The sequence below is a fragment of the Arabidopsis lyrata genome (assembly GCF_000004255.2).
Source record: "Arabidopsis lyrata subsp. lyrata unplaced genomic scaffold ARALYscaffold_6, whole genome shotgun sequence".
Taxonomy (NCBI): Eukaryota; Viridiplantae; Streptophyta; class Magnoliopsida; order Brassicales; family Brassicaceae; genus Arabidopsis; species Arabidopsis lyrata.
The window spans coordinates 4,255,092-4,283,086 of NW_003302550.1; the positions used below are offsets into that span (position 1 = coordinate 4,255,092).

General features: G+C 37.1%; 8 protein-coding genes and 1 long non-coding RNA gene across 14 annotated transcripts; 5 read left to right on the forward strand and 4 right to left on the reverse strand.

Annotated features, from left to right (window-relative positions):
- Positions 1 to 64: 64 nt before the first annotated feature.
- Positions 65 to 4,426, forward strand: LOC9307502 (histidine kinase 5). Of its 2 annotated transcripts, XM_021021062.1 has the most exons (10): positions 954 to 1,670; positions 1,752 to 1,808; positions 1,911 to 2,138; positions 2,221 to 2,314; positions 2,409 to 2,615; positions 2,718 to 2,848; positions 2,936 to 2,985; positions 3,059 to 3,240; positions 3,349 to 3,452; positions 3,530 to 4,426. In XM_021021062.1, exons 1-10 carry the CDS (start codon positions 1,497 to 1,499, stop codon positions 4,361 to 4,363), a joined length of 2,061 nt encoding a protein of 686 aa, XP_020876721.1. In that variant the 5' UTR covers positions 954 to 1,496; the 3' UTR covers positions 4,364 to 4,426. The 2 variants fall into 2 exon arrangements, with proteins under 2 accessions (XP_020876722.1, XP_020876721.1); XM_021021063.1 differs by lacking the exons at positions 1,752 to 1,808; positions 1,911 to 2,138; positions 2,221 to 2,314; ... (3 more) ...; positions 3,059 to 3,240; positions 3,349 to 3,452 and having other exon boundaries at positions 65 to 999; positions 3,734 to 4,426.
- Positions 4,427 to 4,662: 236 nt separating this feature from the next.
- LOC9307503 (pentatricopeptide repeat-containing protein At5g10690) lies at positions 4,663 to 7,810 on the reverse strand. Its single transcript, XM_021021070.1, is given in 12 exon segments — positions 4,663 to 5,017; positions 5,115 to 5,291; positions 5,429 to 5,460; positions 5,463 to 5,496; positions 5,610 to 5,687; positions 5,845 to 6,077; positions 6,182 to 6,317; positions 6,423 to 6,491; positions 6,607 to 6,768; positions 6,859 to 6,956; positions 7,084 to 7,216; positions 7,328 to 7,810. Coding segments are annotated over 12 exon segments (1,731 nt in total). The 5' UTR covers positions 7,682 to 7,810; the 3' UTR covers positions 4,663 to 4,792.
- A 172-nt stretch (positions 7,811 to 7,982) lies between these two features.
- On the forward strand, positions 7,983 to 9,447 carry LOC9309538. 2 transcript variants are annotated; one of them, XM_021021097.1, is made up of 5 exons: positions 7,983 to 8,213; positions 8,318 to 8,417; positions 8,555 to 8,692; positions 8,777 to 8,845; positions 9,131 to 9,447. In XM_021021097.1, the coding sequence occupies exons 1-5, from the start codon at positions 8,145 to 8,147 to the stop codon at positions 9,274 to 9,276; spliced, it is 522 nt and encodes a 173-aa protein (XP_020876756.1). In that variant the 5' UTR covers positions 7,983 to 8,144; the 3' UTR covers positions 9,277 to 9,447. The 2 variants fall into 2 exon arrangements, with proteins under 2 accessions (XP_020876756.1, XP_020876757.1); XM_021021098.1 differs by lacking the exon at positions 8,777 to 8,845.
- A 1,230-nt stretch (positions 9,448 to 10,677) lies between these two features.
- Positions 10,678 to 12,285, reverse strand: LOC9307504. The gene is made up of 3 exons (XR_002331070.1): positions 11,662 to 12,285; positions 11,238 to 11,537; positions 10,678 to 10,934 (listed from the first exon to the last, which is right to left on the reverse strand). It is a non-coding gene; the product is annotated as an uncharacterized LOC9307504 (long non-coding RNA).
- Positions 12,286 to 12,387: 102 nt separating this feature from the next.
- Positions 12,388 to 12,915, forward strand: LOC9309539. Its single transcript, XM_002871388.2, has one exon. It carries the CDS (start codon positions 12,538 to 12,540, stop codon positions 12,739 to 12,741), a length of 204 nt encoding a protein of 67 aa, XP_002871434.1. The 5' UTR covers positions 12,388 to 12,537; the 3' UTR covers positions 12,742 to 12,915.
- On the reverse strand, positions 12,833 to 13,614 carry LOC9307505 (putative peptidyl-tRNA hydrolase PTRHD1). Its single transcript, XM_021021095.1, has 2 exons — positions 13,219 to 13,614; positions 12,833 to 13,123 (listed from the first exon to the last, which is right to left on the reverse strand). The coding sequence occupies exons 1-2, from the start codon at positions 13,609 to 13,611 to the stop codon at positions 12,941 to 12,943; spliced, it is 576 nt and encodes a 191-aa protein (XP_020876754.1). The 5' UTR covers positions 13,612 to 13,614; the 3' UTR covers positions 12,833 to 12,940.
- LOC9309540 lies at positions 13,606 to 17,644 on the forward strand. Of its 4 annotated transcripts, none has more exons than XM_021021086.1 (13): positions 13,606 to 13,943; positions 14,433 to 14,510; positions 14,607 to 14,655; positions 14,756 to 14,804; positions 14,889 to 14,959; positions 15,088 to 15,146; positions 15,383 to 15,481; positions 15,908 to 15,965; positions 16,197 to 16,333; positions 16,461 to 16,517; positions 16,922 to 17,019; positions 17,149 to 17,333; positions 17,406 to 17,591. In XM_021021086.1, exons 2-13 carry the CDS (start codon positions 14,499 to 14,501, stop codon positions 17,471 to 17,473), a joined length of 942 nt encoding a protein of 313 aa, XP_020876745.1. In that variant the 5' UTR covers positions 13,606 to 13,943; positions 14,433 to 14,498; the 3' UTR covers positions 17,474 to 17,591. The 4 variants fall into 4 exon arrangements, with proteins under 4 accessions (XP_020876745.1, XP_020876744.1, XP_020876743.1 ...); XM_021021085.1 differs by having other exon boundaries at positions 13,606 to 13,938; positions 14,464 to 14,510; XM_021021084.1 differs by having other exon boundaries at positions 13,706 to 13,943; positions 14,464 to 14,510; positions 17,406 to 17,644.
- A 3,052-nt stretch (positions 17,645 to 20,696) lies between these two features.
- LOC9307506 (histidine kinase 5) lies at positions 20,697 to 25,426 on the forward strand. The gene is made up of 13 exons (XM_002871390.2): positions 20,697 to 20,992; positions 21,500 to 22,303; positions 22,381 to 22,437; positions 22,529 to 22,756; positions 22,839 to 22,932; positions 23,027 to 23,233; positions 23,334 to 23,464; positions 23,551 to 23,600; positions 23,672 to 23,853; positions 23,962 to 24,065; positions 24,143 to 24,865; positions 24,953 to 25,117; positions 25,206 to 25,426. The coding sequence occupies exons 2-13, from the start codon at positions 21,596 to 21,598 to the stop codon at positions 25,326 to 25,328; spliced, it is 2,772 nt and encodes a 923-aa protein (XP_002871436.1). The 5' UTR covers positions 20,697 to 20,992; positions 21,500 to 21,595; the 3' UTR covers positions 25,329 to 25,426.
- LOC9307507 (uncharacterized protein At1g32220, chloroplastic) lies at positions 25,384 to 27,795 on the reverse strand. The gene is made up of 10 exons (XM_002873426.2): positions 27,500 to 27,795; positions 27,155 to 27,272; positions 26,993 to 27,081; positions 26,777 to 26,832; positions 26,625 to 26,680; positions 26,398 to 26,491; positions 26,172 to 26,251; positions 26,039 to 26,081; positions 25,863 to 25,954; positions 25,384 to 25,788 (listed from the first exon to the last, which is right to left on the reverse strand). Exons 1-10 carry the CDS (start codon positions 27,553 to 27,555, stop codon positions 25,609 to 25,611), a joined length of 864 nt encoding a protein of 287 aa, XP_002873472.1. The 5' UTR covers positions 27,556 to 27,795; the 3' UTR covers positions 25,384 to 25,608.
- Positions 27,796 to 27,995: the final 200 nt, after the last annotated feature.

Here is a 27,995-nt window from a genome sequence, read left to right on the forward strand (position 1 = left end):
GAGATTTCTATATGCAAAAACGTGACAATCTACGAAAGAACTAACTCATATTATAAGAAGCGATATTATATTACTTACATCCACTAAAGCAGCTTTTGTTCTGGTTCGAATAGCCGATACAATTGTGCTCTTGTAAAAGCTCCTACTGCCTTTGAGCTATAACCGCTTCCACTATGATTTCCACAATGAACAACTATAACCATCTTAAGTTTCTTGTCCAAAACCAGATTTAACACGCAGACCAATCGATGTTGTTGTACTCACACATGTGGGCGGGCTTCTCATCATTGAGACCAATGGCGCATCAAGCTACATTGACCTCTCTGTCTCATGAGCAAGCACATGTCCTCTCTCTTTCTTCATTGGTGATTCTCTTCCCAATGCTCATTTGAAGTTTATTTACTCTACTCCCGACGACCAGAGACTACTCTTCAGATCTACTCTCTCCTTCTTCTTCTTCTTCATTTTCCGGTGACCGGAGCCGGAGAAGGTAAAGCTTCTTCGTTTTTCTGCTTTCTCTTTCGTTTTTCCATTTCTTTCTGTTTCACCCTTCACAGAGTATTTTTTTCCCAACTGTTTTCCGATCATTTCTCACAAAAAGTTTCATCGGATTTTATCGTTTATTAGTGAACTTATGATCCTAGTTGATATTTCAATCTAAGAAAGAAACTGATCCAATTTTTTTGTTTTGAAGGTTTGCAAATTTCAGATTCTTAAAGGTCGAATCATATAATTTGAAGTTTCCCGCTAATGTTCCATTACAGTTGGTCCACACACTTAGTTTTTGTAGACCCTTTGCAAAATTTGAATTTTCATATTTTACAGATCAAGATTCTGGATGGAGATAGATTGTCCTGACTCTAATCTGTGTTTGAAAATGTCTGATACAGATTCTTTGTTCAGATCAAGAGTAGGAAAAGTTGTTTGAAATTTGAGATTTGTTTGGTCCGTTGTGTTGTTGTTGTGTGAAGAGAACTTTGATAAATGGAGACTGATCAGATTGAGGAAATGGATGTCGAAGTCTTGTCTTCAATGTGGCCCGAAGATGTTGGAACTGAAGCTGACAAACAGTTCAACGTCGAGAAACCTGCCGGAGATTTAGACACGTTGACAGAAGTGACAATTGAAGAGAAACCGACCATTGCGGATTTGACACGGTTACCAGAACTAATGAATTCGACTCAACAAGGCTCGTCTCAACTAACCAACCTTGTGAAACAATGGGAGTATATGCAAGACAATGCGGTTCGGCTACTAAGAGAAGAGCTTAAGAATCTCAATAGACAGAGAGAAGAAGCTGAGGCACAAGAGTTGAAGATTATTGAGGAGTATAAGTTTGAGAGCAACGAGCCTGAGAATGTTCCGGTTTTGGATGAGACGAGTGATTCATTCCGCAGGTTTAGGCATAAAAAAAGAGATGCGTTGGTCGATAGGACGATAGCAAAAAGATTGAGATCTATGAGGAGTTTGACACGGTTGCATATTGGAAACCGAAAATGCTTGAGGCGAGTACTGAGAGAGAAAGGAGATTGATCGAGAAGCTGAGTGAGAGTTTGAAGACTATGGAAAGTCAGTCAGCACCGGTCCAAGAGCTAACTCAGAATCTTAAGAAAGCTGAAGGTTTCTTGCATTTCATACTTCAGAATGCACCTATTGTAATGGGCCATCAGGTTAAGTAAAGGTGGTTTTGATCCTGTATTCGATCTTTACGAGTAATGTTTCTCTGATCCTTTGTTACTTATGGGTTTCAGGATATAGATTTACGTTACTTGTTCATCTACAACAAGTATCCTAGTTTGCGGGAACAGGTTAGTAGAAAACTTTTTGAGTTTTTGTTCTATTGGATTTATTGATACATTCTCCTGAGGAAATGTGTGTTTGAATCAAAATCTGTTTCTTACTGATTTCAGGACATTTTGGGAAAAACAGACGTTGAGATATTCCACGGAGGTGGCATTAAAGAATATCAAGATTTCAAGAGAGAAGTTCTTGAGAAAGGAAAAGCTTCAAAGAGAGAGATCACATTTACGACAGATTTATTCGGATCAAAGACGTTTTTGGTATATGTTGAGCCTGTTTACAACAAAGCTGGCGAGAAAATCGGTATAAACTACATGGGAATGGAAGTAACTGAACAGGTTAGTTAGCTAAGATCATTGAACCAAATTTATAATCTATGTTCTCATTTTCACATTTTCACTGTATCTTTCTGCATTACAGGTAGATAAAAGGGAGAAAATGGCGAAACTTAGAGAAGATAACGCAGTGAGAAAGGCGATGGAATCAGAACTGAACAAGACCATCCACATTACAGGTTTGTTCAAAGCTAAGCAGAAAAATCAAGTGATTAAGTTTCAGAAAGATTCATGAGAAAACTAGACTTAGGTGTTGTGTTTTTTCTTTTGCAGAGGAGACAATGAGAGCGAAGCAAATGCTAGCGACAATGTCTCATGAGATAAGATCACCATTATCCGGAGTAGTGGGAATGGCTGAGATACTTTCAACTACAAAACTGGATAAAGAGCAAAGACAGTTGTTGAATGTCATGATCTCTTCTGGGGATTTGGTGCTTCAGCTAATCAACGACATTCTTGATATTTCCAAGGTTGAATCAGGTACAATATACTGTCTAGTTTCAAACTTTTGATCTTGTGGTGTGGTCATTGTTTCAGATCCTCGATTACATATATCTTTTTTGGTCTGTGTGTTATTTTTAGGTGTGATGAAATTAGAAGCTACAAAGTTTCGACCAAGAGAAGTGGTCAAGCATGTGCTTCAGACAGCTGCAGCATCGCTGAAGAAATCTTTGACATTAGAAGGAAACATTGCAGATGATGTTCCTATTGAGGTTAGTACACATACATCACATTTTCAGAAAGAGTTAAATGTGGTAAAGTATTTGTGATCTTTAACTTCTTTCCTTTTTTATGTTCAGGTAGTTGGAGATGTTCTAAGGATTCGGCAGATCCTCACCAATTTGATAAGGTTCTTACCTGATTCCTGGATTATTTGCATATGACAAGTTTCGGTTCCTGATTTGTTCAAACGCTTTTTGCAGCAATGCTATCAAATTCACACATGAAGGAAATGTAGGAATCAAACTCCAAGTGATATCAGAACCATCCTTTGCGAGGGATAACGCATTGAACGCAGACACCGAGGAACACGAACAAAACGGTTTGACCGAGACTTCAGTTTGGATCTGCTGTGATGTTTGGGACACTGGAATTGGAATCCCAGGCAAGCAAGCAAGCAATTCTGATAAAGAAATGCTCAAGAACATGAAAAGATAAAGACTCCAACCAACCTATATATTAACCTGGTCCATGTTTTGGTGTTCTTGTGCAGAAAACGCTATTCCATGTTTGTTCAAGAAGTACATGCAAGCAAGCGCTGATCATGCCCGCAAATACGGTGGAACTGGTCTCGGACTTGCCATTTGTAAACAGCTGGTAAACTAAAGATTTTACAACGTTACAAAAGAAACTAAAGAACTTTGTTATTCTAATCTTTCTATACTTGTTTACAGGTTGAGTTAATGGGAGGTCAACTCACTGTGACAAGCCGGGTGAACGAAGGTTCAACGTTCACATTTATATTACCCTACAAAGTTGGAACATCAGATGATTATTCAGATGATCAAGATGAGTTCTCTGACATGGCGGATCATCACTCCAAACCAGACGATACAGCTGAGGGATATTTCCAGTTTAAACCGCTGGAGACTGATCAGATTGAGGAAATGGATGTCGAAGTCTTGTCTTCGATGTGGCCCGAAGATGTTGGAACTGAAGCTGACAAACAGTTCAACGTCGAGAAACCTGCCGGAGATTTAGACACATTGAAAGAAGTGACGATTGAAGAGAAACTAACCATTGCGGATTTGACACGCTTACCAGAACTATTGAATTCGACTCCTCAAGGCTCCTCTCAACTAACCAACCTTATGAAACAATGGGAGTATATGCAACACAACGCGGTTCGGCTATTAAGAGAAGAGCTTAAGAATCTCAATAGACAGAGAGAAGAAGCTGAGGCAAAAGAGTTGAAGATCATTGAGGAGTATAAGTTTGAGAGCAACGAGCCTGAGAATGTTTCAGTTTTGGATGAGACGAGTGATTGGTTCCGCGGGTTTAGGCAGAAGAAACGAGATGTGTTGGTCGATAGCAAGAAGATTGAGATCTATGAGGAGTTTGATAGCAAGAAAGTTGATGATGAGGAAAATAGCGACACAGTTGCTACTTCTACGGATATGAATGAAGCTGTGAATGTTGAAAAAAGTAAGGAAGCGGAACAGGAAGAAGCTGAAGTTAAAGAAGAGGAGAGCGAAAGAAGAAGCAACCGAAACAAGCGCCCAAGTTAAGAAATACCAGAGGAAGGAACAAAGAAGGAAGTGGTGCAAGGGAAGAAGGAATCTCCAACAGCGTACAACGATGTAACAGCAAGTAAGATGCAGAAGAACCCGAAGAAGAGGAGCCTTTCAAACCGTTATTGATATGAAACTGCTGCATCTAAGTGATGTACATCTGCATTATATCACATGCAGACATTGCAACTGCGTCTTATTAGTTTTCCTATGTCAGTGCTTTTATTCTATCTTGTTAATTTTCTTTCGTGTTTCAGCATAGCATAAGTATTGGACAAATGATATGGTTTTTCCTGTGAACATGAACTAGTCATCTGTTTTTTTTTTCTTTACCCAAAGAGATATGTCTATATGCAAAAACGTGACAATCTAACAATTTGGAAGAACTAACTTATATAAGAAGCGATGTTATATTACTTACATTTACTAAAGCAGCTGTTGTTCTGGTTCAAATAGCCGATACAATTGTGCTCTTGTAAAAGCTCCTACTGCCTTTGAGCTATAACCACTCCCACTAAGATTTCCGCAATGAACAACTATAACCATCTTAAGTTTCTTTTCCAAAACCAGATCCACGACACGACCAATCGATGTTGTTGTATTCACATATGTGGGCGGGCTTCTCATCATTGAGACCAATGGCGCATCAAGCTACGAGAAAATATTTAAATGCACAAATCTATCAGTTCATCTATCTTTTTTTTATGTCAACAAGTGCTGAAGTGGAACAATATTTTGTTTAACTCACATTGATGCAATCCTCCCGATGCAAAAGGCCTATGCAGCATCCCCGGTCGTCTACAATTGGTACAACTTGCTCCTTGAAAAACCGCATGACCACATTCTTCAACTGTAAAGTGCCTAACAGTGGCTGAGTGGTTTCAAATCGAATCATAATGCTTTCTATTGGTTCACTTGGTATCACCTGTGTTGATTGTTGTTAATTACCAAACTTACATCTCACTATTAGATTACAAATTGAGGCAAGCACAGCAAACCACCAAACCTCACATTCTGAGATCATTTGCGTGAATAGAGAGTGTGGGAAATAGTTATCTATACCTTACTTAGTAGATGTGGACGCAATATAGATTGGAAAACCCCAACAATGCTTCTAGGCGGACAGCAGCCTGCGGTTGAACAAAAACCACCCAACTAAGGTTTCATCGGACATAACCGCTTAGTAAATACATATTTACCAAAACAAATATCTCATGTCTGCAAATGACTTTTCACATCATACCATGCCTCCACTAGTCGTCCAAGGGATTGCCTTCCACCTTCTCACGATACTTGAAAGAATCCCTAAGGCCTCATCGAGCTGAAAAATAATCCAGAAAATTAGTTAGAGGACTCGTAATCATTACCTGACAAGCAAGTATCATCAGAAAATGATACACACCAGACAAAGGATAAAGGAAAGACTTTCCATTCGCTAGAAGGCCCACTACCAGAGAGTTGATCTAATTTTTTAATACCTGGCCAGCATTGAGAGCAGCTTCCATCAAGAGATTATCAGCTTCTTGTTGAACCGCCTTGGAGATTGATCCTGAAGAATCCGGCCATAAGCGAAGATACAGATTTCTAACCATTCCATAATCCCCTTGGACAGCAAACGCACGCATCATAGACAGGTACAAGTGAGGCTTCGGTCGCAAGACTTCATTAGCTCCACTTCTCTTCAATATCTCACCAAATACACAAAGGGCCCCTGTGAAGATATTCAATAAAGACCCTAAGAAGTTACTCCAAGCTCATCTATGTTCTGGGATGCTGAAAGCAGCAACAATGTAACAACAATTCATAGTAACATACCGCTTGTTGAACCACACTTTAGCATAGCATCAACTACTGCTGTAAATGCAGTTCGGTCAATGAACACGTTATCACACAATTTCATTTCCAAATATATGTCCTGCAGTGATAACAGATCCTTCGCATCCCCAAATCCCTAAAAAGTAGAAAGTCATCATAAGAAGCAGAAACAACAAGAGTACTAGGCCATCTCCCGCATAAAGATTACATATATAAAGAGATCCCCAGATTGCTGGCTCACCTTCACCAAAGTGGTGTATGTTACAACATCTGGCTGAAGAAAATCGTCGTAATATTCCTCTGCTTTCTCCTGAATTATATTCAAAACCAAGACATCATAATTACCATGAGCCAAGCTCTACCCCAGTACTACTTTGAGTAACACTTGGAGTATAAAACTAGCCTTTTAAATATACATGTGTGACCTTCATTTCCTTGAAAAACTTCATAGCCACATCCATATCGCCACACTTGATGCAGGCATGGATCAAAGTATTGTAAGTCAACCTATCAGGCTCCAATCTAAGTCGTAACATTTCATCCAGCAAATTTATTGCAGCTTGCGGAGATTCTGAGTTGACATAGCCCTGAAATATATAACAAGAAAATACTATGGCAAAAGCAAGATGACATATACCATGATGATGCTTCTCTGGCCTAAATGCGTAAAGAATTACCTTCATCAACAGGTTATAGATGAGAACTGACGGGGTGCCATGATCTAGAAGCAAAATATCATATCGTGCAAGCAGACCATTGGCACGACGTAAATCTCCTGCACTAGATCAATACCAAGTGTTTTTGCATCAGCTTCAGGCCATTTCACGAACACCGAGATTACATAATCAAGATTAGCCGCAGCCTATTGAGCAGGAGAAACTGTTACAGCTTAAGAATCTTACCAGCATTGATAAGAGCGTCAAGCAGACCATAGATAAGAGATGATGACAACTTGGGATTCCCAGCAACAGTTCCATGCTCTATAGTCTCCAACATTTGGAACGCTTCGTCAATCCTCCGAGCCTTCCCCAATCCCTTAACCAAAACAAACGATTTTCGAAATCAAATTCAGGTGTTGTGTTTGTTCTTCTCACACAATGACACGAAATCAAAATTCAAAATTAAGAGGAAAGAACCAAAAATCACCTTCAAGATAGTGGCGTAACTAATGGAGTCGACTCCAATTCCACCAGGTTCGGCCATCTCATGGAACATCCGAAGAGCCAAATCGATATTTCCACAGTGAACGCAAGCTTCTAGAACTGAGTTCATCACAATTGTGTTAAGCTTCCCATACCGTTTCTTAGCTGCTTCTACCTCCTCCACGATCTGACCAAGCTGACGGCGGCGCGTGAGGAGAACAATGCGAGAGGTGAGAGGCTTGAGATTGATACGCCTGGAGTAAGGAGTAGCTCTGCGAGGATAACACCGTCGTGTCGGAACGAAGGAGGACGACGGAAGGAAAGGGACAAGATTAGAAGTAGCTGAAATCCGATACATCTTCAAAGAAACCAGAGGCTACCCATCCGCCATTGATGGGCTTCAGCTTCACCTTGTGCTAATCGAAATAGATAACGTCAGAGAATCTGAAATTGCCACAACAATCATTCATGTTTATTCTTCACCTTGGCGGGTCAAACAAATACTATATTAGTACAGTGTGGAGATTTGATAAATTTGGGCCTTCAAAGCCCAATATACTTATATTTTCAACGTTGACGTGAGGTTTGACTTTTGGTTCCCTTAATCCAAAATTGCTTCTAGATTAAGCTATATTTCTCCAGAGCTCCTATATTGAGTCAGAGGCTAGATTGCCACCGAACCGGAAATGTTAATCACGCCTGCCATTTTGGAGTCTCAATGCCACTCTAATATGTGTTATTTCCATTTTGTCCTTAATGAATATTTTTTATTTAATTAATTATTAGAAATTAAAACGAAAAAAAAACAAAAAGCAAAAAAAATGGAAGCAGCGAGAACTCCGCCATCTTCTTCTTCCGAAGATAAATCTCCTTCATCCAAACGCCCAAAGGTTTCTGATCGGAGACCTTACTTCTTCCCCATCTTTTCGTGCCATCTGGAGCTTCTGGTTTGAAATATTTAGGGCGATTTTGGGGATTTCCGTTTTTGTTTCAGTTGGGAGATGGCGGCGGCGCTTCTATCGAGAACAGTGAACCTCCAACCTCCGGAGAAGCCAAGATTGCGGCGGAACCACCACCACCACCTGTTGCGAAAGGTCTGTCGTCACTCTTAATTATTGTTCGATCTTTCTGCGTTTTGAAATTGGATTCTCAAATTGATTTTGGATTGTTTATAATCTTCTAGACTCAACACCAGATAGTTCTTTTATTGTTGTATCTGTTTTTTCTTAAGACAATGAAAACGGTGATGGAAGTGGCACTAGAATGGGAGAGAACCAGCAAATTTGTGATGCAGACCAAGAGGAACCTATAGATGGTCATTCCATTGATGTTGAGGCCAGTCTTGATCTTATGGGGACAATGGAACAAGGTAAACTGTAGTTTATAACAATTGTTGAATTCTGTGATCCTTTATCTTAGGGTGTTATAAAGCTGTAGTTTATTTGTTGAATAGACCTTCAAAAGGAGGTAGGAAATGCTGATTTAGTCATGATTGATGACCAAGAGAAGGATCTTGAGAAAGGTAAACTTTTGTTTTGTTTTTTTATTGTATATGGTTGAAGTTACTGATTCTTATCATCAGTTCTAGATGTTACACACTAGTAAGCCTTGATTAGCTTTAATTGTTGTAAATAATCATCTAACTGAATTAAACCAAACTACTGATGATGCTGAGAACGAAGGCATCATAGATCTTGTTAATGCTTTGTGAAACAATTGAAAATGGTAATTATTTCAGATTCTTGTTTTTCTCATCTGTAATGTACGGGACGTATCTATTGATTCGTAATTGCTGAATTTTGTGTAGAAACTGAGATGGGAACCAAGGAAAAAGATGGTGATGAGGAGGCTAAATCTGAGAAGCCTAAGAAGAAAAAAAGATCAAAGAAAGGCAACACTCCGACTAAAGTAGATGCTCTAGTTGCTAACAACGTTGTACTTTGGTTATATTAATTTCGAAGTAAATATATGATATTATTGATAACCATTTTTACTTACAGATCTATATGTTTTACATGCAAAGTTATTCAATGATTTGGAAAATAAAACATGTATTAGTATTTGTCAAATTTATAAAACTAGGTTCGACTGGATACAACTAAGAACATATCTGTATTTGAATTCGTCGTATTTGTACAACTAGGTTCGACTGAGTACAACTAAGACCATAAATGTATATGTATTTCTATACACCAAATATAAAAACGATAAATTAGAGCTAATATCGATTCCAAAAACATCCTGAACTCTAAAAAAATAATTTTAAATAAATAAAAATCTAATTTATTATTTTCCTAATATATACTCTTGGTTCAACTAGTTCAACTACGTTTATTGTATTATGATTTTTATTAAATTATAATAAATTGTAAATTAAGATTTATATGAAAAATTCTCCAAAAACATCTTCAAATATAAAAATAGACTATTTGAAATCAATACAACCAGAATTTATCAATTTCGTAACTATTGTTTTCATTTTCACATAACACACTTCTTCTAATATAAGGAAGATTTAGTAAGTGATTATCTCATATGAACCAAAAGAGGTGAAATCCAAGTTTTTCTGAACATTGTATTCTGAAAACCTCTTAAACGATAATTAATAGTGTAACATCATGTGTCCAACTAGAAATTACTAATTTTCATTTAAGTCCAACTGGAAATACACAAAAATCGCAAAAGTTCAACTATGAATATGACAATACAACTGGACAACTAGGTACAACTTTGTTTAAAACAAAACAATTTTTTATTAATATCATGCTGTCTTTGGCCCACCTTACCACACGTGTGATGATTTAAAATTAATATTCCGCCGCCAAAAAACATGCTTACGTCATCTTTAATTTTTTTTTTTTTTACTTCGTTTAAATTTATTTAATACCAATTTTAATTAACTTTTTATTTTTTAAAAGGTTATTTTTAATTGTCTCAGTTGTACCTAAATGATCTAGTTGTACTTTTTTATAAGTAACTCATACACGTAGTTGTACCTAAATAGACCAGTTGTACCTACAAAACCAATTGAACATAAATATAATCTAAATATTTTTTTGGTTTACAATAACATGAAGTCATATGTTCTTAATCCACAACACAACAAAATACAGATAATTTTTAAATTAATATTCCGCCGCCAAAGGTCTATTTTTATTTTTTTTTCACGTCAGTCATATTTAAATTCATTTTAATATCAATTTTAATTATTATTTTTTTTTTAAAAAAGCTCAAAAGGACCTTGTAGTTGTACCTAAATATACCAATTGTACCTTTACGTAGTTGTACCTAAATATACCAGTTGTACCTTTACGTAGTTGTACCTAAACATATCAGTTGTACCTAAATAAACGATTGCATACAATATGATAAGTATCCATCTGCTTTGTGAGAAATAGATTACATCCGTAGTTGTGTGAAAATAAACAACAAATGAAAAGCTTAATCGAAAACAAAAGAGATGGCAACATATCAGTTTCCCATTCCACAACACAAACCTTGGCACAGTAGGATCTCCCAACACCAAATCATCATTCAAACCACTATTATACTCTTTAGAAAGCTTTTTAGTTCTTCATTTTATTGAACCAAATGATGTAGAAAATCCATATCTGAATTTAGAAACAAAAATCAACAAGTAAAGATACAAACAAGTACACATTCATCAAAAAACATGGAAAGTATATCAGTTAAAACATACCGCTATATAAACACTTAGTTAAACAATTCATTTATCAAATTGAGATAATAATTCTAAGGTTTATGCCAAACTAAAGCTACGAATCTGACTAAAAAATATAGCTATCCATATAAAAAAAAAACCTTATTTAAAAGGATCAAACCAAGCCTAACTAATCTCTAAACAAGCTATCCACACAAAAAAAAAACTGACAAAGCAGAACCTACACACATACCTTTGTAATGCTCCTTTACCATGGCTTCCAACAACAAGCTTCTCAGCAACTTCACATATGGCTTCTTTAGGATTTTTAAATTCCAACACCTTTCTTGGAGTAACCTGATACACAAAAACCAAACAATTCGTTCAAACACAAGATTTAACCTATAAACATTCTAAACAATGATGCATTTGGCCATTTTCGATCTCTTCCAATCAGACTAATATCATATAAGTGAAGACAAACACCAATCTCATCACAAATTTTGGTTCCTTCATCAAGCCGATTCAATCCAGCATTCTTATGACTCAATCGCTACAACACAGAAGATAAAATTCAAATTCAATTTCAAAATCAAACCACAAATGAAAATCGCCAAGATCGATCGCTACGCAAAAACAAACAAAACACAGAAATCGAAGATGAAGAAGATACTTACGAGCGACGTCATAAGTATATGGAGCCGCCGAAACCATCAACGAATATACATCTGGAATCAAAGTAATACGCAACTCCTTTACCAAACACGATCAATCCCCAGTCTACTTTCCTCAGCAATGAAAACCGCAGATCCAATCTTCGATCTCAGAGTTCCCCGAATCAGTTCTTGCTTCCGAGATTTCACAACCTCATCCACCAATTTATTCGCTTCAGATTCCGATATCTTCTGAAGCAACACATCAGATGGAAGATCCTTTTTGTGCATGTTAGCCTTTTGGAATTGAAGAATCTCAATCGAGATCTCCGAAACTCTGATTTCGACTCTCAACTCAAGTAGTTCTTGGATTGAAGTTCATGATATGGGGATTTTGGAGCTTAAGAAGAAGAGAAAAGGAAAGAAGAATAAACGATTGAAGAAAATTGACGAAGAAACGAAGAAGAAATAAATAAGAGTATTTTGTGAGTTTGTGTGGATTCAGTTCGGATCATCAAATTTGGAGCGGATAATCGGATACTTCAGGTTGGGTTGGTAGTTTTCGTTGTTGACAATGGGTTTTTGGACATTTACTTAGCTTTTGATTTAAAAAAAAATGGTAAAAGAAAATGAAAATACGAAGGTGGCATTCCAGCACATTTTTTTCTGAAAAGTGGCTTTCTAGCCATTGATTCCCTATATTTCGATCGTATCTGCAACTTTTCTTTAACGCGGAAACAAATATCTTAAATTCCATGTAGTCTCATGCTTATAAATAACATCCAAACTGCAACCTTTGTTTTACGCGTAAACAAAAGAAAACTAGAAACAATTTCATTTTTTGACTTTGTCTAGAAGAGAAGAAGAAAGAGCAAGAAGAAGAAGAAGAAGAAGAAGGGGATGTGTTTGGTGTTCGTGTGTGATAAGGACGAGAGGGTGATCGGAAGGTATGCAGCTCCTGGAGCGTGTCCCTACTGCGGCGGAGCGGTTCAAGTGGTTGACGTAAATAGCCAGTGGAGATTCTGCTTCGTTCCTCTCTCTAATAAATCCAAACGTCGCCATATCTGTTCAACTTGCGGTAAACGACTCATCGTCCATGGCTGAAACAAACCCCCACCTCCCACGAGATCATTTCTATTATGTAAATATCCAAATCTCTGACTTGCTTTGTGTATCGTGTTTGTAAACGTTGTAAGAAAAAGAAAAGAACATGTCTTCTCTTTAATGAGTTCTCAGTATATATATAAAAATCATTATGAAAATGAGATTTTTAAGAAATTGGGATTTTGGAGAACAAGAATGATCACTTGCAAAGCTTGAGCTTTTTGAAGAAAGAAGAGACTTGAGATTTAGGATAAGGCTTTGTAGCGATACACGTCGGAATATTCTCCGGCTGTTCCATCCATAGCTTATGAGAGATTCCTCCTAATTTCAGCTTCTCTGCCAAATTCATCATCTGCGTTTCCCCTTTCACCTCAAGAGTCACCTAATCCCCCCCCCCCCCCCCAAAAAAAACCTTTTAATTTAATCCACCATTGATTCCGGCCAGGGAATTCTAAAATTAGGGTTTCGCGGATTAACCTTATGCATAGAATCAATATGCTGCGGATCACAGTACTGAAGAGTGACCGGATCGTCTTTGAACGACCAGATCGCCGCCACTGACGCATGACATCCCTGTGTTACAACGCTCCCTAGTGGCCACGAATCAATTAGATCTCGCCGAAGCACAACGTACTGCACCACGACGTCGTCGGGTTTCTCCGCCGAGTTCTCGTCGTTACGGGAGGAAGCATCGACGACGGCACCGATTTCTCCCATCTGTTGGCTCATTGAAGAAGAAGCCGTTGTGAATCTTCGGGGATGAGCAATTCGGATCGTGGAATGAGAAAACCTAATTCGCGGCGCCGGAGCAGAGAGTCGTCGGGTAATGATCGGGAGTCGAAACGCTGCGGAGATGACGGCGCTCGCCATATGGACTTTGCTATTGGATAATATTTTTCTTAATGGGCTTTTAGAAGACCCAGTTATTTTCTGATGTTTCTTTCTTCAATCAAACCCAGGGAAGTCTGGTTTATCACTTAAACGGCATAACCAAACCGGTTATTTCGTTCGCTCGAAATCCAAACCAGATAAATTGCTTCTCATTTTCCTGATTTAACTCTCTCTCTTTTCGCGGTTGAGATTTTATGATCTCTCCGAGCGAAATCAAAACATTCCGACGTCCGTACACTATCCGGCGCTGCTTAAACCATCTCTCACCGCCAATCTGATCTGTTATCATCTCTACTCGTCTGCGTCGTTGAGTAATTATTCTTTTCTTCTTCCATTTTTTTGGTTTTAGAGTTATTGCTCTTTGTTCCATACTTGAGGCTGCTGCGCGAAATTAGCTGTAAATTCCTGAAACAAGCTCTGCTTATAGGCATGATAGGGTTTCTAAATCATCCTCGTTTCTGTTTGGTTTCGTTTTCGTGTGTTATATCTGAGCAGAAATCGTAATTTTGCCGCCGGTACGATTTTTGGAGTATAACTTTTGTTGATTTGGTCGCTTTAGGGTTTTGCTATCATTCGTGTTTTTTGCTGTTGCAATTTGTTTGAATCATATATTTTGACAATTCTTTCAGGTTTGGGGACTTTTATATGGTGTTGTTATAGCTCTGATGAGCTACTCTTTCTATTTCTAAATGATTCTCAGGTTGCAAATTTTAGGAATATGTTAAATTTCGTAGGAAAATGAGTTGGAAATACTCACTGATTTATATGTGATGTATGAAAATTGAAAATTTTGTGTACAGATTGATAATCAACTTCTCTATTTTCTGGCAGGAGCTTGGTCAACTGGGAACTCTCTGAAAGCATAGATGGGAGAAATGGTAGATAACACGCCCTTTCAGTTTCGTTTTCCCTTTTTCCAATTGTTGTTACCTTGAAAAGGCAGATTCCGCAACATTTGCTTTTGTTGCAAATAGATTGTTTCGCTGGACCAAGATATCCGACTGGATTCAACACGAGCAAGATGTGAGTAACAGCTTTTCTTGTGGTTCAGATCCCTTTTTTTTTTTGGTAAAGCTTTTGGTAATAAACTAATAATTAATCAATTTCTATGCTCATTTCCTAGTGTCAAATCTTCTCAAGAGGCATCGAGAATTGTCAGACCGTCTTACTAGGTATGAAATATGCTTCTGAACTATATAGTTCACTTCTCGATCTTTTTGTTTGCTAACTTTGTATTTGGTGATCATTCATTTTAGGGATTCTGATAAGACAATATTAGATCGGTTAAACAAAGAGTTTGAAGCTGCACGGAGATCCCAAAGTCAGGGTGGGTATGGATAGCTGAATTGCAGGATTGGACGAATTATCTGTGTGACTGTATTTTTGCTTCATAAGTATTTGCTCAGCCGTGTATCTATTTTAACCAAATGCTGTATTTGCTCCTATCCTCTGCAGAAGTCTTCTTAGATGGGGAAGAGTGGAATGATGGTTTGTTGGCCACGCTGAGGGAACGGGTATGGCATCCATCATTGTATATTTTTTTTTGTCAACATCATTGTGTACTTAAAAGAGGTTTTCCAGGCCTTGGTATCTGGTTGAGGACTTAGTAGACACTTTAATAAGGGCAGATCTAGATTTATTATGTCGTTCTGATAAAAAGAGTTATATTTTCTTTGTGTTATGAAATCTTTTTCTTTTCATCCGTTGGTTTTATTGACTTTTTCCGGAACCTTGACCATGAACTGTGTAGGTGCATATGGAAGCTGACAGAAAGGCAGATAACGGTAATGTAGGTTTTGCACTACTTTGTCATCCTGAAGAACGAGTTACTTACAGAGTGGGAAATAAGGTACTCCTGAGGTCATACATTCCCAAATTTTTTCTGTAGAGAAATTGATTTTGTTTGTACCCAAGGTCTGTTGTTGTAAGCCTTATCTAAGTCTAGATAGCACAGATTTTACCATGATTCTTTCAAGATACCCGCAAAGAAGACTACTTCTGTCACTAAAGATATACTAGAAACCACATCATAAAACCATATGGCTGTAGAAAGAGTCCAAAGGAAACCTATAGTTTTGCTCATTCATCTTGGCTGATGCAATGTTTGCCTAAATGATAGATCCAACCAGACCAATCTTGGTTATATTATTGTATACTTGTATATCTTTGTTGAAGAATGGCTGACACCATGCTAATTATAAGTTTAGAGTGACCTCTCACTTTGAATTGATACCAGGTCGTTTTTTTCTTATTATTTGGTGTTTTTATCAAACAGGTGATATGTTGCCTAGATGGATCGAGAATTGGAATACAGTATGAAACACCAATTGCAGGTATTTTGAACTGTAATTGGCATTTTGTCACAAGTTCCAAGTGTTTTGGTTTACCAAAAATTATTGGCAGTCATTATAACGATTTTTTTCTTCAGAGGGTTTTTACCTTCTGGCGTGTCACTGAAAGAGAGTTAGCTGTTTTGTCTCCATACATCTATGTAAATGAAGAGACTAGGACTTTCCTAATTTTTCCTCTCCCTGTATATGATAATTTAATCCGTTTTCATATAGGAGAAACTTACGAGGTTTTCCACTGTGTGCTTGAGAGCAAGTCGTTTTTGGAGAAGATGATTGTACTTGAGCACACAATTCCTTTCTTTTTGCCACTACGTGACTTGGAAAATGATCTTCTTTGTTCGAATGCTAAGGTAGGCATGATTGCTGGATCTGTTACCGTGATTCAACTTGTTGTGACGTTGTTTCACCTGATCTTCAGTTTATCCTCTTACTTCTTTGTTTCTTATATTTTTTTGGTTTAACATTTTTGGGTGCCAGAAATTCATCGATAATGTTGGGGATCTCCTGCAAGCATATGTGGACAGAAAGGAACAGGTTTGTCAACAATCTAGATCATGAGTAGATGATCAAACTTAGATTGTGCTTGTCAGATTGGCCTTTTAAATTGTTCTTTTGGGTTATGACTTCTGGCTTCTTGTTCGATTTGTTTCTCAGTCAAAAATGCATCAACATGATCTCTAGATAGAAATGAAAATGGAACTAAAATCATGTGACCCGTTAACTTGGAGTAAGAGAATTTCAGCACTAATGTATCATCAACCTTGTTAGATTAGGATATTAATTGATTTTTAGATGTATTTATTTTATAATGAAAATGAAAGACTGGGCCAAGTAATCTGGTGTGAGTATACTGGGTGTGTTGTTATAACCACTGTCGGTGAAATATGCTCGTAAATTTTCACAAGCTAACCAGGATGCTTCTCCTGATTTTATTGTAGGTCCGGGTTATCAAAGAGCTCTATGGAAATCAGATCAGTGAGATTTATCACAGTCTTCCTTACCACATGATTGAATTTTCCATGGATGATTGTGACTGGTTAGCAATTTCATAGATCCATATGCTTCCTCTTAACTGCTGCTACACTAGATATTGATGTGACCTTGTTGCCACATAAGATTCTGTTTTTATAGCCTTTTTAAAAAACAAATATGTTTTGTATTGAAGCAAATTCGTGGTGAGCCTTAGATATGGAGATCTTCTGTGTGAACTTCCGACAAAAGTGAGGATTCTAGTTTGGCCAATGCATCATCATCAGTCGAAGAAACAGTGTACAAGCCCTGGAAGTCAACCAATCCCTGTGCGTTTATCATTTGCCGAGGATGCTTTCCGGATCCAATCACTACCTGAAGGTATTTCTAGTTTAAATAACGATCTGTTTAAGTTATGTTTTTACGGTTTATTTATTTTTTTGTTTATTTCAGCATACGCAGAGATTATGCAGAACATGCCGAATGAAATTCAGCAACTATTTCAGAGAAGTCCAAGCTAAAAGCTGAAGCTGTGTGCAAACTTTCTATTTCTCTCAGCTGCTTCATTGTATGATGTTTGATATTGATCCTTGTTCCAGACTGTTAAAATAGTGCTACGAAGAAGAGTTTTTTACAGAATGGATTTTGGTCTGCTATTCTGCTCCGGTTAAATTGTGCTGCTTCATCGATTATTAGACTATTATTACTAATTGGAAATGTTCATGCTCGAAACAGAAACAAATTTATGAAGTTTTGTTCTCTATGGGCAAACCATGGTTCATTCATATTCTTCATGAATTTACGCATTTGAAAGTCAAAAGTCGGAAATCTAAACTTATCTCGAACCTAGTTATAGATATACATTTGTTTTGTTGGTCCACCATTAGCTATTTTTCATATTAAAGATCCTAGTTGAAGTAATTGTAAATATAAAAGGCAATATAAAACTAAAAGTATGTTACCACATATGAAATTACGGTGATGGTAAGGAATCCCGGAGTTGTGTTAGCCACTTAGAATTATCTTTCCACAAATCCATCCATGCAAAAACTTTAGAGTCATCACTGATTTTCGTTGTTGTTCCTTCCCCCATCAATTGTCATTATCAAAAATTCAAGAGATTATGTTCATAAAACTTATGATAAATGAAAAATATTTTCATTGTTTCAATGATTTTTACTTTATAAACGATTTCAAATGGGTTTGTAATTGGCGGAATATTTTTTTTTGTATTTTCAGTGAGATTTATCAATTAATTTCTTTTAATAATATATTTGAATATACTAAATATAAATATAAATATAGTCGAATTAGTGACACAAAGAAACATCAACTTAAATTCTTCTCTAGATTATGGCCGGACTATCAGATTTTGGATCATATTTTCAGATGTACATAAGAGAGTGTACACTTTTTCCTTTCTTATACAACCAAAAAAAAACAGTACATTTACTTTAGATCTATCTTCCTGAGTGATTTATTTATTGGAACATATGATTAAGACACTGAAAAGTTCGTTGTCAGAAATAATAAACATAAAAAAAACTCTGACCTGGGCCCTACTCAGGATAGATTATCGAATTTTATTTGAACCCTTTTTAAATAATGGAACCAAGAAAGTATCAAATAATAGTAATCGACTAAAAGTATACTAATCCAAGTGTTATTATGGTCTAGCTAATAGAACCTCTCAAACACCATGTCATCTTATCATCAATCTTTATTTTATTTATTTTGCTGAAAACTAAAAACATATTTTGTATGTTACTCTTAAGAGATTCACGTATGACATGTTCAATCGGAAATTATTATATAATATTAATGAGAGTAACAAATAAATCTATATGGCACCGAGTCGTTCATAACAAGAATCTTTCTATACCCCCCAACTATTGACTTCGATAAATCGACAACCAGTTTACAAGATTTTAACTTAATCATATGCAAACACTACATTATTTTTTATTTCCGTGATGGATTAGTCCAAGGAGTTCGTGAGATGGTAAATCAAAATAAGTATTTTTATCAGTGTAATTTCTCTAATATTAACTTTTAAAGGAGTCATTATGTCAAATCCAACTTTACACTCACGTACTATTATGTATATGTATATAATATAATAATAATACTAAGTAGTAAATAATTAGGAAGAAAGCTGAAAAGTATGGAGCTGCTTTAATCGAGAATTAAACAAATCCGGTATTTAAGGATTGGTGTCCCCATCCAATTAATATCTCCACATTCTCGTCTTTTCGTCCTCCAATTCCTAAAATAACAATATCCTTCACCACCGTCCATTTTTTTTGGCGCGAGAGCAACAAAAACAAACAGAAGAAACATGTTTGAAAACAATTAGACCACGTGTTAGTCAACGGTACTTCCACGTGTCATATTGAGGCTGACGTGGCATGTGCCTAATCACATCACATGTTTCCTATTAGCCACTTACGGACGGGACAAAAGCCTCCGAGCGCCGTTCAGATCGGGACTTAAGACATCAAAAATGGCTTAGCTGTTTTCTTAAATTTAATTTAATTTTAAAGACCCTTTGATTTATTATTATTAATTTTGATTATTATTGTGTGTACTACTACTACTAGTTGCTAATTTTTTACTATTAAAATTTATTATATAGAAATGTGATTGATTTCGTTCGACAACTAATTTTGTGCCAATACAGTTGTTGTCCGCTCCATTGAATTGTGACGATTGGGTCTTATTTATTTTGTTTAGTTTTTTCGTTTTTTTTTTTCTTTTTAAATGTTTATGCGCAAGGTGTTCCAATTATTGATCATACTACTTTCCAACTGAAATTGAACCGTAGAATATAGTTTAAGATTTGGGTGATTAATATTATATTGACGATACATTTGTGGTACATGTGCTTTGATATTCATGAAACAATGAATGTCCCAACCCAATTCGAATATTTGTGTACTTTCGTCAACATTGACATTCTATAGACTATACAACCACATGATTTTATAGTTTTTTCATTTTTTCATTTTTTTCCGTAATGAGTAGTACAAAAGGCAAAAAGAAATAAATCATTCATTCGTTATTTATTCGTTATTAATTGTCACAACTAGAAATAACAATAATTATGCTCATTTATTTACCATTTTCTAAAAGCCGGATATTATACAAAACTTTACAACACAAGATTTACTAATCATTTATCAAGCTATAAAAACTAGATATATTAGCTAGTCGTAAATATAATAAAAACAGAGTCTAAACATACCATTTTCTAGTTAACACCAAAAATATCTATATATAGTATCATTTTCCGAATACATATATGTTTTTTTTTCAAAAATATAATAATTATAATATACTAGTATTATTATTCAACTTTAAATTGATGAGGTATACAGAGAGTTGCTCTGTTTCGGAAATGTTATAACAAACTTATTAGTTGGCTGACAAATTGAAGTCAGTCGGACTAGTTACGTAGAATAAACTCACTTGTATAAATCAACTAATGGAACGGTTTTATCAAAGAATAGTCCAATTTACTGACTAAGTGGCTAAATCATGAAATTACTAATCTGAGATGGTTTTTAACAATTAACAGAGAGAACAGTGAAGAATTGTGAGACAGATCGAAACGTGTCAATCTGTGTGTCATTCGATATAAACTCGGATTCGGTCTGAGAAAGAAAACAAACGTGCACACACAGAGCAGAGCAGAGCAGACAGAGTCGCCATTAAAATATATGTCCAAGTTAAAAATGTGAGAGAGAGAGAGAGAGAGATGAATATAATATACATTGACCTCTCTGTCTCATGAGCAAGCACATGTCCTCTCTTTCTCTTTCAGCTCTTTCACAAGTTTTTCTCTCCTCTTCTCCGTAAAAAAAGAAAAGAATACAAATCTTTCACATGCTCTTCTCTCTAATTTCTTCATTGGTGATTCTCTTCCCAATGCTCATTTGAAGTTTTATTTACTCTACTCCCGACGACCTCGACCCCTCTTCAGATCTACTCACTCCTTCTTCTTCTTCTTCTTCATTTTCCGGTGACTCGAGCCGGAGAAGGTAAACCTTCTGATCCAATCCTCTTCGTACTCCCGCAGTCTCGTTTCTTTGCTTTGTCTTTCGTTTTTTTTTTCTGTTTCAGCCTTTTGACTCTCGAGATTGCATGATTACAAATTTGTTTATTTTGTCTTAATGCGTGAAGTTCGTATAGATATATATGATCCATTAAATCACCGAGATTTTTTTTCATTGCTGGTTTCCGAAGAAAAGATGTTTCATCCGATCAAATTCAGATTTTAACGTTTATTGGTGAACTTATGATCCTAGTTGATATTTCAATCTAAGAAAGAAACTCATCCAAATTTTTTTTGAAGCTCTGCGAATCATATAATTTGAAGTTTCCCGCTAATGTTCAATCACAATTGGTCCACACACTTAGTTGTTGTGGACCCTTAAGCAAAATTCGAATTTTAGTATATTATTTTCATATTTTACAGATCAAGCAAGAGTCTGGATGGAGATGGGTTGTCCTGACTCTAATCTCTGTTTTTGAAAATGTCTATACAGGTTCTTTGTTCAGATCAAGATTCTGGCTTAAAGATAAAGTTGTTTGAATTTGTTTAGTCCATTGTCTTGTTGTTGCATGAAGAGAAACTTTGATAAATGGTCTGTGAAATGGAGACTGATCAGATTGAGGAAATGGATGTCGAAGTCTTGTCTTCCATGTGGCCCGAAAATGTTGGAACTGAAGCTGACAAACAGTTCAACGTTGAGAAACCTGCTGGAGATTTAGACACGTTGAAAGAAGTGACAATTGAAGAGAAACCCACCATTGCGGATTTGACACGCTTACCAGAACTAATGAATTCGACTCAACAAGGCTCGTCTCAGCTAACCAACCTTGTGAAACAATGGGAGTATATGCAAGACAACGCGGTTCGCTTATTAAGAGAAGAGCTTAAGAATCTCAATAGACAGAGAGAAGAAGCTGAAGCAAAAGAGTTGAAGATCATTGAGGAGTATAAGTTTGAGAGCAACGAGCCTGAGAATGTTCCGGTTTTGGATGAGACGAGTGATTTGTTCCGCAGGTTTAGGCAGAAGAAACGAGATGCGTTGGTCGATAGCAAGAAGATTGAGATCTATGAGGAGTTTGACACGGTTGCATATTGGAAACAGAAGGCGTTGAATCTGGAGAAAATGCTTGAGGCGAGTACTGAGAGAGAAAGGAGATTGGTCGAGAAGCTGAGTGAGAGTTTGAAGACTATGGAGAGTCAGTCAGCACCGGTCCAAGAGCTAACTCAGAATCTTGAGAGAGCTGAAGGTTTCTTGCATTTCATACTTCAGAATGCACCTATTGTTATGGGTCATCAGGTAAAGTAAAAAACGTGATTCTTCATCTTTTTTTCGATCTTTTCGACTTCTGATTCTTTGTTACTTATGGGTTTCAGGATAAAGATTTACGCTACTTGTTTATCTACAACAAGTATCCTAGTTTGCGGGAGCAGGTTAGTAGAAAACTTTTTGTTCTGCTGGAGTTATTGATCACTCTCATGAGGAAATGTGTCTGAATCAAAATCTATTTCTTACTAATTTCAGGACATTTTGGGAAAAACAGACGTTGAGATATTCCACGGAGGTGGCGTTAAAGAATCTCAAGATTTCAAGAGAGAAGTTCTTGAGAAAGGAAAAGCTTCAAAGAGAGAGATCACATTTACGACAGATTTATTCGGATCAAAGACGTTTTTGATATATGTTGAGCCTGTTTACAACAAAGCTGGCGAGAAAATCGGTATAAACTACATGGGAATGGAAGTAACTGAACAGGTTAGTTAGCTAAGATTATTGAACCAAATCTATAATCTATGTTCTCATTTCCACATCTTCACTGTATCTTCCTGCATTACAGGTAGATAAAAGGGAGAAAATGGCGAAACTAAGAGAAGATAACGCAGTGAGAAAGGCGATGGAATCAGAACTGAACAAGACCATCCACATTACAGGTTTGTTCAAAGCTAAGCAGAAAAATCAAGTGATTAAGTCTCAGAAAGATTCATGAGAAAACTAGACTTAGGTGTTGTGTTTTTTCTTTTGCAGAGGAGACAATGAGAGCGAAGCAAATGCTAGCGACGATGTCTCATGAGATAAGATCACCATTATCCGGAGTAGTGGGAATGGCTGAGATTCTTTCAACTACAAGACTGGATAAAGAGCAGAGACAGTTGTTGAATGTCATGATCTCTTCTGGGGATTTGGTGCTTCAGCTAATCAACGACATTCTTGATCTTTCCAAGGTTGAATCAGGTACAATATACTGTCTAGTTTCAAACTTTTGATCTTGTGGTGTGGTCATTGTTTCAGATCCTCGACTACATATATCTTTTTTGGTCTGTGTTATTTTTAGGTGTGATGAAATTAGAAGCTACAAAGTTTCGACCAAGAGAAGTGGTCAAGCATGTGCTTCAGACAGCTGCAGCATCGCTGAAGAAATCTTTGACATTAGAAGGAAACATTGCAGATGATGTTCCTATTGAGGTTAGTACACATACATCACATTTCAGAAAGAGTTAAATGTGGTAAAGTATTTGTGATCTTTAACTTCTTTCCTTTTTTATGTTCAGGTAGTTGGAGATGTTCTAAGGATTCGGCAGATCCTCACCAATTTGATAAGGTTCTTACCTGATTCCTGGATTATCTGCATATGACAAGTTTCGGTTCCTGATTTGTTCAAACGTTTTGCAGCAATGCTATCAAGTTTACACATGAAGGAAATGTTGGAATCAAACTCCAAGTGATATCAGAACCATCCTTTGCGCGGGATAACACATTGACCGCAGACACCGAGGAACAAGAACAAAACGGTTTGACCGAGACTTCAGTTTGGATCTGCTGTGATGTTTGGGACACTGGAATTGGAATCCCAGGCAAGCAAGCAAGCAATTCTGATAAAGAAATGCTCAAGAACATGAAAAGATAAAGACTCCAACCAACCTATATATTAACCTGGTCCATGTTTTGGTGTTCTTGTGCAGAAAACGCTATTCCATGTTTGTTCAAGAAGTACATGCAAGCAAGCGCTGATCATGCCCGCAAATACGGTGGAACTGGTCTCGGACTTGCCATTTGTAAACAGCTGGTAAACTAAAGATTTTACAACGTTACAAAAGAAACTAAAGAACTTTGTTATTCTAATCTTTCTATACTTGTTTACAGGTTGAGTTAATGGGAGGTCAACTCACTGTGACAAGCCGTGTGAACGAAGGTTCAACGTTCACATTTATATTACCCTACAAAGTTGGAACATCAGATGATTATTCAGATGATCAAGATGAGTTCTCTGACATGGCGGATCATCAATCCGAACCAGACGATACAGCTGAAGGATATTTCCAGTTTAAACCGCTTCTAGGATCTATATATTCTAATGGCGGACCAGGCATCGGCAATGACTTCTTACCTCATAAAGTCATGCTTACTAGTCCTATTAAGCTCATGAATAGTTTTGTCGCTGATCCTTCTAACAACACTGGACAGAGCGAGATGCTTCAGCTTGAAAACGGTGGTTACGTGGATGAATCTAAACTCGAAACCAGTTCTGGTCATTGCCCTGAATCAGCTCACCAATATGAGAATGGAAATGGTCGATGTTTCTCCAAGGAATCTGAATCTTGTAGCAGTTCACAAGCTAGCTCAGAAGGTGGAACCTTAGAAATGGAGTCGGAGCTTACAGTTTCATCTCATAGGGAAGAGGAAAAAGCCGAGACAGATCTAAAAGAAACATCAAAGCCAAAGATTTTGCTTGTGGAAGATAATAAGATCAATATCATGGTTGCAAAGTCGATGATGAAGCAGTTAGGCCATACCATGGATATTGCTAATAATGGAGTTGAAGCCATAACCGCTATCAATCACTCTAGTTACGATCTGGTACTCATGGTATGTCAATTCTCTAAGATCCAAAGACTTGTCCTTTTCAAATTCACTTAATTTGAAAAAGGCTTATAATTCAAATTTGGTTCACAGGATGTGTGCATGCCAGTTCTGGATGGTTTAAAAGCTACAAGACTGATCCGTTCATATGAAGAAACTGGGAACTGGAATGCTGCAATAGAAGCCGGCGTAGATATAAAGACATTGGAGAATGAGCAAGTTTGTGTGCGTTCCACAAACCGGCTGCCTATAATCGCGGTTAGTACTTCTTTTTCGAATACTAAACACAGAGATCTAATGCATAACTTGAGAAAACTGAAAGTAAAATCTGGTGTGGAATGTGCAGATGACAGCAAATACGTTAGCAGAGAGTTCAGAAGAATGTTATGCAAATGGTATGGACTCGTTTATTTCGAAACCTGTAACGTTGCAAAAACTGAGAGAGTGTTTACAACAGTATTTGCATTGACATTTCAGAGTTTGGTGTTTTGTAGATTAAGTGGTTGTTTTGTATATAAATTGTGTAGGAAAAAAGTTTTGGAGAGCTACTAAGTAGCTTCCTCTCTTTAGAGATGTATAGTTCAATAATAAAAAAAAAGCTTCTCTTCTTTACTTATTTGTGGGAAATTTCTGGCGAGAGAAACAACAAGAAAACATTTTTGTTCCCACCATTAGAATCCAGCAGAATACTAAAAGCAGCCAAACTCTACAAAACGACATTGAGCATACTCAAGCTTTTCAAAACGGACTTATCTCGATTTCTGTTGGCTGTAACGTTGTATTCCATGGACATCCACAATCCCGGGAGGGAACACTGGATCAGTGGCTGCTCTAACTGCGACTTTTGCAACCGATTCAACATTCACCGGAGGTGTGAATAAAGGTCCGACTAACGGAAGCTGGTTCAAAGGTTTTGCTTGTTGAAGAACCTACAAAAAGCCACAAACATTATGAATAAAGAGGCAATCTTGAGGGATATTGCAATAAAGATGGGATCTCTTACCATCTCCATGGGTGAACCAAAGACTCCCAATGGGATCTTCATGCTCCCAACACTGCGAGTTCCATATATAAAACCAGGTCGCAAGATTATACCTGCACAACATTCACCAAAACTTCAAATGTAAAAAACGGATAAGTTTCAGAGAGAGTTTCGTAGATGTAACATGAAGGTTATACCTCCATATGCAAATCTTGTGAGCAGCTCGGTCTCAGCAGCTCGCTGTAAGGATGAAAATAAAATTTCTCAAGACACAGTATACTAACCAAAAACGACTATGAAATAGCTGTAGTTTGAAAAGTATATGATCACCTTTCCCTCATAGTATCCTCTTAATAAGTAATTGGCTAATCCGAAATCCGCAGCAGAAATATAGACAAATCTTTTAACACCTGGTCAACAAAGGAAACACAATTATATTGCCAGTAAACACTTGCTAATCGAATATATGTCCTGCTAATATACATGGCTATCATAAAGAATTAGACTGTAAACATTTTATACAGCCCTGGTAAATGCAAACTAAAAGAACTTGTACCTTTTTCTGAGGCAGCCCTAATTGCGTTGATGTTTGCAGTCCCGTTAATCTTATACATATATGAGTTTGAACCAAAACCACCAACACAAGAAATCTGCAATGATTTATCCCCAATTACTTCCAATAATGTACAATTGACAAAAGCAGCAGTGCTTCAATAAGTAAAAATCTGTAGCGATTATCAAATTTCTACATTATTACTGAAAATTGAGAAAAAAAGAACATACCACAGAAGTCACTCCGTCCAGAGCATCTTTCAATAAATCAGATGAAAGAAGGTTTCCTGGAAACAAAAGTGAAATACAAAAAGAATATGACCACACCGGAAAAAAAATACCAAGTTGCTACAAAAATGTTGAAAAGTTAACAAGAACAGTACCTTGATGCCATGTTACTCTGGAAGCCCAGGACTCTTGTAAAGACGACTTACCTGACCTAAAACCCATACAAATGGTTATATACAAACACGTAAATCAACATCTAACATAGATCAGATTTCGTTAAACGAGACGCTTTAACTGTAAGCCACAAATGTAAACCAAATAGCATTTGTTCTTAGACAGGAGTTAACTCCCTAGAATCAAAGTTTAGATACCTGCTAAGGCTAGAGACACTTAAGCCGCGATCTAAAGCTTCTTTACAGACATGTGATCCCACAAAACCATTACCTCCCAAAACAAGCAGCTGACAAAAGAAGGAAAGATAATTTCCAAGATCATTGCAATATCATTACAAATAATCAGCCCAAAACGCATACCTTCTCAGTAGGAGGTGGCGGCACATGTACAGTCTCAGCTTCTTCCACATTGAAGGGCTCATCAATTTTGTTAGAGTCTGTCGAGAGATACCTCCCGCCACCAGAGGCAGAAGCAAACCTAATGCAACATAATCCATAAGTACAGAACAATAAAGCTAAGTCAAGTAATACTCAATTACAACTCAAATCACTTAATTTTTAAGAATCTAGATCATGAGACCAACCTAGCTACGAGAAATTACCAAAATAAAATGCTTATTTCCTTCAACATCCTACCAATTGATGCCTAGAAGACGATTAAGGACCGATCAGAGTTACTAAAGAGCTGGGGAAGAGACCACTCACCGTATCTGGGAAAGAGACGATTTGTAACGAATCAAACGCGAGACGATTGTCCTCATTTTCGAATCGGAGCAGGAGACAAAAAAGGCAATTCGACGTAGAGAAGAGAGCTAACAAAAATGAAAATTAGTAAGAGAAAGAGAGTCCGATGGCGATGGAAATGGAAATGGAAATGGAGGAGCTCACGGCCAAAATAAACAGAGGCAAAACGTCGAAAAGAGAACACGTCGCCTCTTACAAAAGTGCCACGTAGACCCTGACCCGAGGATCCGAACCCATGGGAAGCCACGAGAGCCGCGCGTGGCTTCAACGCGAGATCATTAAATTGGGCCCAAGTTAGTTGGGCTTACATTCTAATTGACCTTAGATGTATGGCCTGGCTCGCTCCGTTTCAGTAGAATTCTTCTTGTTTCACTTTCATTCACTAAGAACCATTTAATTTACGAGAACGAGAATGCCACTTGCCTAATTTCCAAGAAATAGGCTTTTTCCTCTATAT